The sequence below is a fragment of the Molossus molossus genome, unplaced genomic scaffold (assembly GCF_014108415.1).
Source record: "Molossus molossus isolate mMolMol1 unplaced genomic scaffold, mMolMol1.p scaffold_m16_p_1, whole genome shotgun sequence".
Lineage (NCBI taxonomy): Eukaryota > Metazoa > Chordata > Mammalia > Chiroptera > Molossidae > Molossus > Molossus molossus.
The window spans coordinates 230242686-230257068 of NW_023425344.1; the positions used below are offsets into that span (position 1 = coordinate 230242686).

General features: G+C 51.9%; 1 protein-coding gene across 2 annotated transcripts in view; it reads left to right on the top strand.

Moving 5' to 3' along the window:
* Positions 1-13075, top strand: part of ADCK1 (aarF domain containing kinase 1) — a 108792-nt gene extending 95717 nt beyond the window's left edge. For both annotated transcript variants that reach the window (XM_036246516.1, XM_036246525.1), the window contains exons 8-11: positions 4628-4777; positions 5871-6068; positions 10613-10806; positions 12142-13075. In XM_036246516.1, the coding sequence (XP_036102409.1) occupies positions 4628-4777; positions 5871-6068; positions 10613-10806; positions 12142-12313 (714 nt within the window). In that variant the 3' untranslated portion in view covers positions 12314-13075. The remainder of the gene's footprint in view (positions 1-4627; positions 4778-5870; positions 6069-10612; positions 10807-12141) is intronic.
* The last annotated feature ends 1308 nt before the right edge of the window (positions 13076-14383 follow it).

Consider the following 14383-nt stretch of genomic DNA (forward strand, 5'->3'; position numbering starts at 1 on the left):
TCTGAACAAAAAATGGAAAACTGTCCTCAGGTGAGGATAAAAAATAAATAAATAAATAAATAAATAAATAAATAAATAAATAAATTGTTTATTCTTAATCATGAGACATAGCTGAAGTATTATGGGAGTAGGAGAGAGGGTTGTGTGCCCAGTGATGGCTTTAGGTGTCTCCTGGGACCCTTGATATCTTTGTGAGTTGGAGGGGTCTGGCTACCTTTTTTTTCGGGGCAAATTGTTTCCCAGAGACTATTTCCTACAATTCTGACAGATGTAAAGAAAAATCACCCCAAATTTAGAAATAAGGCCAAGAGTGCCCAGTTTGATTTTAAAGTTATTTTGAACCTTGTTCAATCAGCCCACTGAAAGATTTTTTTACTATTTAGAGGAATATGCTTTTGTTAGACTTTGCTATTGAAAAATTAATTATATGTCAACCTGTAGATATTAACCAGTAGATATGCAAATGATTTCTGCCCAGTAGAAAACCCCAAAGGTTATGATTTCCCTATTGCCCTGCAGGACAGTAACTGATTTATTATCTCACTCAGGAACCTTAGGCTCTTATTCCTGTTTAAATGTCCCTAGACACCCAGGCCCTCAGAATTCTCTTTGAACCACTCCACCTTCACATTTGGTTCTTCATTGATGAGTTAAATAATCTTCAGTGTGTTCTTTCTATATTTGTGTGAGGGTCATGTTTTTAACTTTTTAAAATTACTCTTTGATGGTGATACAGGGTGTCTTTTTCCCCCAAGTTTAGAATAATAAGCTATACCATTACAAACAAACACGTTTATGTGTCTTATAGTGTAGTGCAGTGATTTTCAACTTGTGTGCCGCAAGAATTTTTAAAACATGCACTACCTGACTACTTAGTCAGGGGTATTGACCTCTTTTCCCTTAGATTGTCAAATAAAAAACCAACAACAACCAACACAACAGTAGCCGTTTAGTGTGAATGCCCTGTTTTGAACCATAAATACATAGGTCATATAATAGACTTGCATCTGATTGGTTAATTCTTGGTGTCACAAATCCTTACATATAAGCATTGGCACCGATTTTTTTAAAAAGTCACTTTGGAGCAAACAGGGTAGGTAATTACTATTATTATTTTTTTTGTTGTAAATCAGCCAAAATTATACTTAATCTTTTTGTCAGGCAAAAAATACAACATATTTTTTGGTGTGCTACAGAACTTTAGTAATTAGTTTATGTGTGCCATGAGATGGAAAAGGTTGAAAATCACCGGTGTATAAAGCGCTTCCCCATACGTGATCACATTTTGACCTCGAATCTTGTTTCCCTGTTTCCCTGTGAGGAAGAGGAGCAGATAGAGCTAGTCCCACTTAACAGCTAAGGGAACTTAGACCCAGATTGAGAGAGGAGGCGACTTGTCCTCCAGGTCATCCATACCCTCATTGGCAGTACCGAGACGGCCCCAGAGTGAAGCTGGGTGCCTCGCCTGGTTCTCCCTCTGGACTGTCTAGCGCACCTGCCTGCCCTGGTGAAATCTGGTTCAGTGAACATCCAGAGCAGCCCTCAGTGGAAGACACCCAGGCAGGGCAGGTGGATGGGCGTTGAAAGGGGGCACTCTGGGTCTTGGCTCGTGTGTGCGAGCTTCAGTGGGCAGTGCCTCTCCCTCTCCCTCTCCCTCTCCCTCTCCCTCTCCCTCTCCCTCTCCCTCTCCCTCTCCCTCTCCTGGCAGCAGCTCGCTCTCAGGGGCAAGGACACCCCCATCCTGGTCCTCAGCCCCCAGGGGCCGTCTTTCAATGTAGTAATAGGGGGCCCAGAGCGATTAGCAATATTTCAGAAAGCTTAAGGGAGATCATACATCTCCCCATGACAGGCCTGCCCAGACTAAATGAAATGTCATTTCTCTGCTTTTGGCTGGAATTCCGTCAGCTCAGTCTGGCTGCACAGCTTATCTTGGGCTGATCAGGAGCCCTGATTGGACCTTCTATGCATCCTTGACAAATAAAAATGAATTATTACTTAATAAATCCAGTTGGTTTGGCAAACACAGCCTTTCAGAACATGGCTCCATGGAGCGCCAAAGCACCCAACAAAAGGCGTTCTCAGGGGCACAGGGCGGGGACTTGCTGGCTCTCCCAGGACCAGCTCTGGCTGGGCCCCCTTTCCCAGGTGGCTCTGGGACACCTGACATCTCAGCTGAAGTCTGCGAACTTGACATGGGGCCAAGTCCTGCTCCAGATGCCAACAGACACTGAGTGCTGGGATTCGTTCCCCCCAAGGCAAATGTCAGGAGCCGGCGAGCTGTGTGGTGGCAGGACCCAGCCTCGGGGCTTTAGACAGCTGCTTTAGTCCCGGTTTCCTCGTCTCAAAGGGGGGTAGTGACACCAGTCTGCCGCCCCCCAGGTGTGCTACGATGATCAGTAACAGCAGGGGCACTGAAGGGCGGTCGCTAGGTTCCAAGCACAGTAAAATTCTCATTTACCCCTACGGTAGCCCTGGAGAGGGGCCCTGCTGTTATTTCCATTTTACTGAAGCTGAGCGTCTAAGAGACTTGTTTGAAGTCATGGGGTTCGGTTGAGAGTGCAGAAGTCAGTGGGAGCCAGTGCAGAATAATGGTCACTAGCAGGCTGTGGGGTCACATCTGGTTTGAATCCTGGCTCTACCCACTTTCTAGCCACGCAGCTGTGGGAGGTTACACTCGATGCATCTCAGTTCCTCATCTGCAAAATGGGGATCATAACTGGACCTACTTTTAGGGCTTTTAATAGGGATGGCAGCGATTGTTACTGAAGTAGGGTTATTCTTGATTTATTTTGGGCCCAATTATAATCGATTGGGATTGTGAGGAGATTAATGGGGTTAGGAGTGGCATCAGAGGCAGGAACCAGGACATCTAAAAAAAAACCCCAGGGAGACAAAGGTCTCAATTATGCTGAAGGCAGAGTCGTACATTCACATGCCAGGCCTGTTACAGGCAAGTGTATGCGTGACAGAGCCAGTTTATGCTGTGTAGACTCCACCTCAATGAAGCTGTTCAAAAAAAGGCCAGTCCCTGCCACCTTTGGAGCTTATGATAGTGGGTTAGATGATCACTAATCAAATAGTGACATAAACTGTGTGCTCATGCCGTGAGAATAAAGTTCAACATTCTCTGAGAGTGTGTGGTGGGAGGACCTCATCTGGTCTGGGAGCTCAGGGAAGGTTTTCCCAGACAGGTGATGCTCAGCTGAGATGGGGAGAAAGAAAGGAGTGAGCCAGGTGAAGGGGAGACAAGAAGCAAGCTCCTGGCAGAGGTACTATCACATGCCAAGGCCCTGAGGTAGGAAGGCATGGGGATCATTGGAGAAGAGAAAGAAAGCAGATATAGCTGGAATGTCAGTGTGCAAGATGAGACCAGGGAGGGAGGCTGGACTTGGTCGTGCAAGACTTTGTAGGCCATGGAAAGCAGTTGAGTATTTATCTTAAGACCTTAATCCTGTGTTCCCCACCTGATGAGCCCAGCCCCTCTCCTCTGGCTGGGATGTGTTTGTTAGTGACCATGGGGTCCAGCTGAGGCTGAAAGGAATGCAAGGGCAGAGTGTCCTGGGCGTCAGCTTTCTGGGTTGAGCATCTCTGTGTCCGTGGAAGCCCTTTGGTACACCATCTGTGGGCCCAGGTCTGGCTCTATTCAGCAGCTGTTTCCTAGCTGGGAAGAGGCTTTTAGCTTTAATAAAAAGGGAGTAGAGATAAGAAGACCGCCTCGGCAGGGGAAGCAGCAGTGACAGGATGATTAAAGGGCCTCTCCAGTGTCACTTCTTCTGTGCAGACATCATAAATCAGATTAGCAGTGGGCTCTGACCGGGAGGGGGAAGGGAAAGGGGCCTGCAGGGAGAGGGGAAGAAGGGCTTGTGACTCTGGTTCCTCCTGGGACTGGCCTGGAGCTGGTGGGGTCACTTATTCCTGGTCCTCAGTCCCCTAGCCTTACTCTTTGGGGGAGGGGCCGGTGCATTAACTCCTCCACCCCAGCTTTCTAGCCCATTTTCAACTTTGGGGGAAAAATGAAGAGGGACTGATAAGGGAAATAGGGAAGAGTGGAGAGGGAGGCGGGTGTTACAGCCACCAGAAAAACAAGAGGCAGTGGTTCTACTTTGCCACATATTCACATCACCATGGGAACGTAAAATACTGATGCCCGGGTACCACCCCCAGCATTTCTAGGTTCCAGGTGAATCGAATGTGCAGCTAAAGTTAAACACAACTGGATGAGAACTCAGCTCCTAGTTTAAGCTCCAGAATGTGGCATCATCGAGCCACCACTTTTACCAGGACCGCTTACACCCACTTAATCTGTCTGACCTTCCTCTTTTATTTTATTTTATTTTTTATATTTATCTTCAGATAGAACTGAAGGGAGAAAGGGAGAAAGAGAGAGAGAGAGACATTGATTGGTTGCCACCCACACGGCGCCAACCGGGGCCGGGGACAAACTGCAATAGAGGTACGTGCCCTTAGCAGGAACCGAACCCAGGCCTCTTTGGTCCGTGGGTGATGCTCTTACTGCTGAGCCATACAGGCCAGGGCCAGCCTTCCTCTCGAAGGTGATTGGCTTGAGGACCCAGAGCAGGCAGATGTTAATGCCAATCAACTCCCACCTGACTCCCTTCTCTTCCAGATCTCGCGCCACCTGGGCAAGGTGTACAGTGAGATGGTCTTTGTCAACGGGTTCGTGCACTGCGACCCCCACCCGGGCAATGTGCTGGTGCGGAAGCACCCAGACACGGGAAAGGCAGAAATTGTCCTGTTGGACCATGGGCTCTACCAGGTAGGAGAGCCTTTCCCTCCCAGCCAGCCCCAGGGCTAGTCCTGTCCACTGAGCTCCCCTACGGGCCACAGAAACGGGATGCAGATGGCCAGGGTATCTGGAGAGGCCCTGCCCTAGGCCCAGAGCTGTCATTTTGTGCAAGTCAGTCTTACACTCCCGGAGCCTCAGCTTCCTCCTCAGTAAGTGAGGCTGGGAATGCCTCCTTTGCGGCCGGGCGCTGTAGGGAGTGCCTGGGAGTGTGCCCGGGATGTGAAAGTGGAAGCCCAGGCCGGCCCGACCCTGGGACGTGAGCTGGGACTTGGAAGGGAGGGGCAGTTCGGCCTCATGACGAGGTGATGTGTAGCCGGAAAGGGCACTGGGCCTGACAGGGGCTCTGTCCCCTGCACTTGGGATGCAGAGCTGGTTCAGAGGAGCCACAAGTCCCGCCTGGAAGTTGGGAAGCTTGCTGCCAACCCTGGGGCCCAGGGCCTGGTTTAATTCCGGGAGACAGAGGAGCCTCGGGGAGGTTTTCTCTGTGGTCTCCTACTCCTTCCCTCAGGGCCCTCTCCCAGAGCCTTGGCCCCCACCGAAAGGCCCAGTGACGTTGGGCACGTCAGTTTAAGGTGGGCCAGCCGCTGTCACACGTAGCCCCGGAATGAGTGACGGCCCAGACACAGCAGGTATCTAGGGCTCACTCACGTGCCAGTCCTGGGTGGGTGGGGGAGGCCATGCCTCCTAGGCCTCCCTCGGGGTGGTCTTGTCATCTGCAGCCATAGGGGTAAGGGCTCAAAGGAGCCTGCATGGGCCAAGTCTGCGAATGGAGCTTCTGCCACGTTCTGCCGGTCGGCGCTCAGGCAGAGGGCCGCATCTGACTAGGAGGGTGGCGGGGAATGTGATGTTAGTGGGCACTTGGTAATTTCTGCCACTTAGGACCAAGGCTGGCCAAAGAGTAGCTTTGAACTTGGACTGAATTTTTGGGTGGGTGGGGGGGAGCAGATGTTGTGTAGGAGCCATGGTCTTCATCCAATCCCCTTCACAGTGGTCACTCCAGCCAGGAACTAGGTCTTCTTAGGGCGGGGAGGCTCAGGTCCGGCCACTGCTGCCCCCACCGCAGGTGCTCACGGAGGAATTCCGCCTGGATTACTGCCACCTCTGGCAGTCGCTGATCTGGACCGACATGGAGAGCGTGAAGAAGTACAGCCAGCGACTTGGAGCTGGCGATCTCTACCCCCTGCTGGCCTGCATGCTGACGGCCCGCTCCTGGAGCTCCGTCAACAGGGGCATCAGCCAAGCTCCCGTCACTGCCACTGAGGTAGGTGCCCTCCTGGCCCCGCCCTCTTCTGAATGCAAAGGGCAGGACCAGGGAGGGCCTTTGGATCCCTTCTGTCTGGAGCCTGAGGTTCTATCTGGTGGGCTGTGGGGGTGGGGAGGTGGGCAGAACTGGAGATACAGTGGACGAGCAGGATGGAGGGGAGGAGAAACAGCGTCCCTGGATGGAAGGAGGGAAAGGGAGCCATATTCCAGTCCTGGCCCCGTCAACCCAGAGTACAAACAGGTCATGTTAACCATGTGATCAGACTGTGGCTTTCACTCCAACCTGCTCACACAGGATTTCAGGCTTCCCCAAAGTTTTCCCCAGGACTTCTGGGGATCCCCAGGGTCTGTCTCGTAAGTAAGTCTGCTGTCTCTTCCTGGCACTGTCTCCCATTGTGTGATTCCTCTGGGGCACCCTACTGGGTCCAGTGCTTTAGTTCTCATGCCGTGTTGCTTGTCCCACTGCCTTATGGAGTTTTTAGTGAGACAGCTTTTTGGTCTTTCTTTGTAGTTCATCTCTTCTTTGGATCTAGACAGCAGTCCCATGGTGCCTGGGCTGAGACGGATCCATGTAACACCTCCCTGTACTCATTTCACCTCTGCCCCACCACAAGGACGCATGTGGCGGCTCGTTCTTCCTGGCCAGAGCTCCCTCTCTCCTGGCTTCTCCATCCATCACGGAATGGGCTTCTGTCTCCCAAGCTGTCAGTTTGCCAGACTTGTGCAGACGTGCCCGTACCCACGTGGGGATGGGCTCGGGCTCACCACAGGGGTCAGGCTCCTACTTGTGCAGTTAGAAAGACCTGGGTCCTATTTCCAGCATCTGCTTTTCCTGGTGACATGACCTTGGGTAGTTCTTGTCACCTCTTTGAGTTTCAGGGGGCTCAGACTACACTAATGACAGTGGAGGTGGAGAGAAGCAGGTGGAGCCAAGATGCATTTTGGACTTAAGACTGAGAGGCTTTTGTCAGCTTGGATGTAGAGAGGATGTAAAGTTGCGTCATAGCTCTTTGGGGGTGAATTATAGGACAAAGAGGATAGTGCCACCTCCTGACATAGGGAAGGCTTGGGGAAGGCCATATTTGGGGTGGGAGTATCAGTGGTTCCCTTGAGCATTGAGATAGAGGTATCATGGGCAGTTAAGCCTGTAGCTCAAAGAAGAGGTTCAAGCTTAAGATATAAATTTGGGAATCCTTAGCATATATAGATGGTAGTTAAAGCTACAGGAATGGTCCGGCTGATTTGGCTCAGTGGTTGAGTGTCAACCCATGCACCAAGAGGTTGCTGGTTTGATTCCCGGTGAGGACATACCGCCCAGGTTGTGGGCCCGGGAGGCGGCCAATCGATGTTCTCTCTCATTGATGTTTCTAGCTCTCTCTCCCTCTCCCTTCCTCTCTCTCTAAAACCAATAAAGTAAAAAAAAAAAAAAAAAAAAAAAAAAAGCTATAAGAATGGACAAGATCACATGGCATAAGTAGGAACTCAATAAATGATATCTGTTTTTATTAACTAAGTTTGAATTTTATTTTTGCATATATTTTTTTTATTCACTCATAAAGACCCAGCATAAATGCTACTGTAGTAGTCAGTTTGGATTGCTATAATAGAATTCCACCAACCGGATGTCTTAACAACAGAAATTCATTTTCTCACAGTTCTGGAGCTCGAAGTTCAATTTCAAGGTATTATCAGGGTGCTTTCTGATGAGGGCTGTCTTCCTAGTTGCAGATGGCTGCCTTCTCATTGTGTCCTCACATGGCCTTTCTTTGTGTGTACACACTCTTGGTGTCTCTTCCTCTTCTTGAAAGGACATCAGTCCTATTGAAGTAGCCCCCTGCATCTTATGAATTCACTTAACTTTGATTACCTCCTTAAAGGCCCAGTTTCTAAGTCACACTGGAATTAGAACTTCAGTGTAGGGATTTAGTGGGGGCACAATTCAGTCCACAGCACCAGCCCAGGAAGCCTCTCTTCATACCTTTGCCAAAAGTGATCTGTTAATACTTGGATTGCTCATGTGCAGATGGCTTATTCTTTGTATACTTATACGGACTCTCTGAGTAGCTTGTGAGGACCTGGAGGGCAGGCGTTCTGTCTGGTACATCTTTTTGTAAGGTCTCCGCATTTCTGGGACCAAGTCTAGTAGAGGTGCTGTGTAGATTCTGGAGATGTGTACTCCGTTTGCTTACTCTGGACAAAACCCAGGTGGAGAATAAATGTAGCCGTTCCAGGCCAGCCCCCTCTCTGAGATGTAAGGGCTCAGTTTTCTGAGTCCTAGTCTTGGAAGTCAGGGAGCCTCCAACATTGTATCAAGGAGGATGTTTTCCCAACTACAAGTGGCTTAAACAATTAGTAATTTGCCATCTAAATCAAGAGGCTTGGAGGTGGGTGGGTCCAGGTTGGTTGATTGAGCAGGTCAGTGCTTTCTGGGCTCCGGGTGGTGACTCTTCTGTGATTCTCATGGTTTTTCTCTCGTGATTCTGAGATGAGTGCAGCAGATCCAGGCGTTACATCTTTATTCTGTGGTGTCCAGAGGTGGGAACGAGGGCTATTTCTTTTCACATATTGTTTCTTAAGAGCAAGAAAACCTTTCCCAGAAGTCCCCCAAAAGACTCCTCCTCGTGTCTCATTGGTCAGAATCATGTCACATGCTCATGCCTAAACCAATCACTTGGCAGGTGCATTGAGCCCAGAGCCAGGATTGGCTGAGATCATCAATGATCTGGGGCTAGGGAGGGGCTCTGCCTCCCTGAAGAGCACAGCCCCAAGGGGTCAAGTGAACAAAAATTGGGTTCTTTTAACAAAGAGGAATGGGGGGATGGCTGTCAAATGGGCATCCAGTGGGGCCTACTGCAGACACCCACCATCAGGAGTGTCCAAGCTGGAAGCTGGGATGCCCCTGCCAGGTAGTCTGGGTGGACGCAGGTGCTTCCCATTTGGCCTGAGGCAGGGATCCCTGGGGTGAGCAGGGTTTTGATGAGGTCCTCTCCCTCAAGCAGGGTGACCTGCAGCTGTGGTGGGAGGTGGCAGGCAGGCAGCCGGCCTCTTGGTGTCTGGCTTCGTGTTGCGATGTTCCAGTCTGATAGCTCCTGCCTGAGGGACATTTCCAGTTTCACAGCAGCTCAGTTATCAGCAGTGCACATGTGTTCCCGAAAGGGCAGAGTTCTGCCTCTGCTGCAGAAGGCGGCCAGGCGGTGACGCTTCTGGCAGCACTGCGGGCCCCGCGTGACTGCGACTGGCACCGAGCACCTCCCCGGGCCTTATCTCCGATGGCCCTCTCGGTATTGCTAGGACCTGGGCACAGAGGATCAGCAGTTCCAGCTTCTAGGTGAGGACACTGGCTTGGCAAAGAAGCAAGGACCTGCCCAGGCTCACATGGTCCGCTGTGAGGTGAGGGGCAGTGCTGCCTGGTGGTGAGGGCGTGGACTTGGGAGCTGGACTGCCTGAGTTTGCACCCCGACTTACCACGTACTACCTGTGGCTCTTGGGCCAGTTACTTAGTTTCTCGGTGTCTTAGTTTCCCCTCTCAAAGGAGGTGATGCACTCACCTGCCAGGGTTGTTGTGAGGATTAAATGAGTTAAAATATGCGAGCATTTTCTAAGTGCCCAGCTTCCCCGGTGAATGCACAGTGTCTGTTGGCTGTTTTCACTGTCATCATCATCGTTTCTCGAGACCGAGAAGGGATCAGAGCCTCCCTATCATACCCAGGACTCGAGTTGGGGGCAGTCGTCTGCCCAGCGTCATGCAGAGCTCAGGGATGGGGAAGGGTGGGAAGCCACCCCCCAAACTTGCCCACCAGAATGGGGCAAGGGCTAGTTAGCCCTGGATCCTGTTCTGGGACATCAGGACCAAGGGGAACCTGATGGGTTGAGACTGGCTCCAGAGTGGAGAACAGTGACAGGCATGGCTGTGTGGGGGGCAGGGGCTCTGGCTGGCGTGCGGAGTCAGGCAGGGTATGGGCCCAATATTGGAGCTGGGTTGGAGTCAGGAGCTCAGAACTATGAACTGCACCAGCTTGGGCCTGGCTGAAGGGATGTGGGACATGACTCGGTACCAGCTTCCAGGGCTCCTTCCAGGCCTGGCCTGACATTGCTGGCCAGTGAAGAAGCCTTGGAGAGTAACTCAAGGGTGAAACCCTGGCCTGAGAGGCTGGCAGACTCCATCCTCATCAAATGGTTGGTGGGAGGTAGATTTCCTGCCCTAGTCGGAACTGGTTTGGAGGCTTGGGAATGGGTATTGGTGACCTTGGCTGTGGGAGCTGGGACAGCAGAGGCAGCAGAAATGTGGCCCTCGTTGATGTGCTCCTGTACTGGGTCCAGTGCTTGGCCAGAAGTTGAGGTGAGAAGTCCCACCCAGGTGTGCAAAAGCTCCTGTGCTAAGCTTCCCTTTGCAGGGGGTTTCTGGTGGTACCAAGGCAGCTGTGCTAGAAGCTTCCTCCTGGAGCTTCCTTGTGCCGCTCAGGTCACAGGCTTGGACACCTGCCATCCTGGGCTCCACTTTCCATGCCGCCAACCACTGCTGTCTCCCTGTTGCTGCTGTAGGACTCGGAGATCCGCAACAACGCGGCCACCTACCTTCCCCAGATCAGCCAGCTCCTCAACCATGTGCCACGCCCGATGCTGCTCATCTTCAAGACTAACGACCTGCTGCGAGGCATCGAGACCACCCTGGGCACCCGCGCCAGTGCCAGCTCCTTCCTCAACATGTCGCGTTGCTGCATCAGAGCGCTGGCCGCGTGAGTGTGGGCTCCAGCCTCCCCTCCCCTCCAGCGCCTTGGCCGGCCCCAGGACTCCTTCTTGCCTCCGCGTTCTCCCACCGGTCCCCAGGGCCTGCCCCGGTGTCCCGACCTCTAGATCTCCCTGCAGGAAGTTAGGAGCAGAGAACAGCTCCAGGGAACTGGCTGATGCCCCAGGGCAGTGTTCCGGGTGGTCCAGAGAGCCACCCGGACTTGGTAACTTGGTGGATTCTAGGACCTCACCCTCTTGGTCAAGCTTTTCAGGTGATTCTTACCCTCGGTAAAGTGTGAAATGTTTCCTGAAAGTCTCCGTCCCATCCAAGTGTCCCCTGGGCTTGGGGTCAGGATGCCCTGGTGCACGTCCCATCACAGTCTGTCCTGGGACCTGCCTCCCAGGCGTGGCCAGGCAGCGAGGCGGTGTTCGTTCCCCTGCAGGGGTCCTGTGCCTCAGGAAAGTGTCGCCAGCCGGCTCTCGGTCCTCTCAGGATCTCAGATCTGTTTAGATGTGTTGTTACCCTTGCGGTATTGATGAGGAAGGGAAGGGTACTTCCTCAGGGAGGTAGCGGCAGAGGAGCGAGAGTTCTAGGCCCTTCTACCTGGGGTGGCAAATACGTGGGAAGGCCTGGGCTGGGCTGAGTGTTCTCACCCGAGAGGGGATGCCTATACTGTGGTCAGCTCCCAGCCCATCAATCCCAGGCAGGGAATGGGTCATTTTGGCCAACGATTTGGTGAAGGGAGAGTTGACCACATATATCATGCACCCACTATCAAATATCAAATGAGATTATAGCCAAATAGACTGTGCACGGAAAGGGCCGAACATGATTCATTCTTTGGGGGTCAGGAAACAAAGTTGTGAATAGGTCTTCGTCAGCAATACCAGCTTTCCTCATGTCCTTCTGTTGGTGCAGAGGGATTGAGCTGGGTGGCATCTATAACAGCCTCCTAGGATCACCTGACCAGGTTTCCAGGTGACTCTTCCCTTCAGAAAGTTTGAGAAAGCTTTTATATTTGAGTGTGGGGGATTCTGGTTTGATAAATGTTAACTCTACTTTGGAAAAATGAAAGCATAGAAACATTGTACCCAGTGAGTCTACTAGGCCTTTGATGCCCTGTGAGGCAGCCGCCCTTGCTTACCCCCCTTATCTGGAAAGCTCCCCAGAACAGCTGAGCTCCTCTGGTCCCCACGGGCAGTGGTATGATCACACGACCAGGGTTTGTCCGCTGGGGCAGGGAGCTGGTGAGTCGGCAAAGCCACCATCTTCCACTGCCCTAACCTATCCTGAGTGTTCCTTGCCTCCTTATCTGTTCTCTCCTTTCTTGCCCCTCCTGCAGGCACAACAAGAAAAATGCCTGTTCGTTCTTCAGAAGGACCCAGTTCTCCTTCAGCGAGGCCGTGAGCTTATGGCAGATCAGCCTTCACGAACTCATTCTGCGAGCGAAGGCGCTGAGGCTGGCCGGCTGGGTCTCGGCCCTGCTTCACTGGCTGTTGCCTGCTCCACGCTGACAGGACTTTCTGTCCCCTTCCCCTTCTTGGTGTGACTGTGGTGGGTGAGGGCTCTTTTCACTCACTCTTCAGTCAGGTCTACCAGTTGCCCTGTTTCTGCCACATGGTGGCCTGGAGCCCGTGGTCACCGTCCATGGCACCACGGTACTCCACCTCTGGGATTCCTGTCCTGCGCTGTGGCCCCTGTCTCGGGGCACACAAGGTGAACCATGCAGTAGGTTTCTCTTCTTATCTAGGGAGAGGGCCACAGTGTGCTTTCCGACTCCCGGCATGTGCCATTGGGTTAAATGTTCCTCCACTTCCGTTAATTCCTCCTTTGTCATGATGGACCGTGGATCCCACTGAGGGCATATTTAACTGTAGGAAGTTTGACCTTGTTGGGGGGAGCATGGTCAGAACAGGCTCCCTCCTCTTGCCTTGTCACTCCCCAGAGAGGTCACACCCTTGCTCACAGGCAGTAATTGTATATGAGTCTCTCTGATCTTACTTCACCCCATCTCTGGGGCAGAAAACCCCCACATTGGAGTCTTATTTTCTGTTCTTGTTATTCATAATATCAGCAGATTTTCTACTGACCAGAGATGATTCACAGTCCCTTTATTTCCTGAAAGAATTAATTGTTCTTAGTGACCAGTTGGATGTACCTAGGGGCCTGAGAGAATAATTTGCAAGATCTGTTACTAATCATGAGGCTGCATACTGGCTATTGTACTTTACGGTGTCTGTTATAGCCACCGAAGTAAAAACAAATGTCCCTTCTGCTCCAGGTAATGGTGACTTGCTTTTTACTTTTGGTCTAACGATTGGCTTCCTGCTGGCCTGGGATGTAACGCATCAGCATGTTGCCAGTGGGCCCAGCACCCAGAACAGATATCCAGGGAGAGTAGGGGGGCTAGAAGAGTTTGGGGTACAGGGCAGTTGAAAACAGGAGCGGAGGAGTAGGCTGATGATACTGAGTGCCTTCCACTGGAGAACATGCTAGGCTCTCTGTAATAAGTTCTGTCATCGATTGTCCCGTCAGCTCTGTAAGGAAAGTGGGGTCATTAGTCTCATCTCCCAGAGATGGAAATCCAGGCTCAGAGAGGTTTAGTGATTTGTCTGAAGTCACACAGCTGCCGAGCAGGGGTCCATGCTGTGTTTTTACCCCGCAGTGCTGTAGAGGTGGGTCACACTTGCTCCTTGTTCTGTCATGTGTACCAGCATTGGGTCTCAACACCCAGATTTTGGAGGGAAGTAGATTTTCAGTGGAAGTGGGGGAGTGGATGGGTAAGGGAGACCAAAAGTCCTGGAAAATGCAGATTGAGTCCAGCATGTTCCCCGGGGCCTAGACAGGATGGACCTGGACTGCTGGCTCCGCAGTGCAGTCAGACACTGCCCACGCAGACTCTGTGAGTGCAGACTCCACAGGCTTCAGGTCACATGGCACTGCTCTCACTTTGGACACATGCTGCAGGTTTGGGGGTCCCCAGGCCACCTGCAGTTCTGACCAACTGACTACAAATTTGGAGACTCCTCGTCCCCTTCAGATTTAATAATTTGTTAGAATGCCTCACAGAACTCAGGAGGTCACTATATTTGTGATTACAGTTTTATTATAAAGGAGACCAGTCAGCACCAGCCAAATGAAGAGATGCCGATGGTGAGGTCTGGGGGTTCCTGAATGCAGAGCTCCCTGTCCTCTCCTGGGGAGTCAGGACATGGCGCCCTTGGCACAGCAGTGTGCACGGACCTTCAGTGCTCAGTTTCTGTCAGGGGTTCATTACACAGGCAGGATTGATTGAATCATTGACCACATCATTGAACTTAAGCTCCAGCCCACTCCCCTCCCCAGACAGATGGGGCTGATGTCGCCCGTCCTGAGTCATCTAGTGTAAACTCAGGTGTGATCCAAGGGGCACAGCATGAATATCAAACACACTCCTGTCGCTGGGAAATTCCAAGGAGTTCAGTTCTTTCCCAGCGACGAAGACCAGGCAGAGTCTCTATCAGATGGCATCACTCTGTCGTCTTTTCATCCCGTGCACTTGGCCTGCGCCTTCTGCTTGGCTGGGCGGGGCCGCTGCGAGCCCA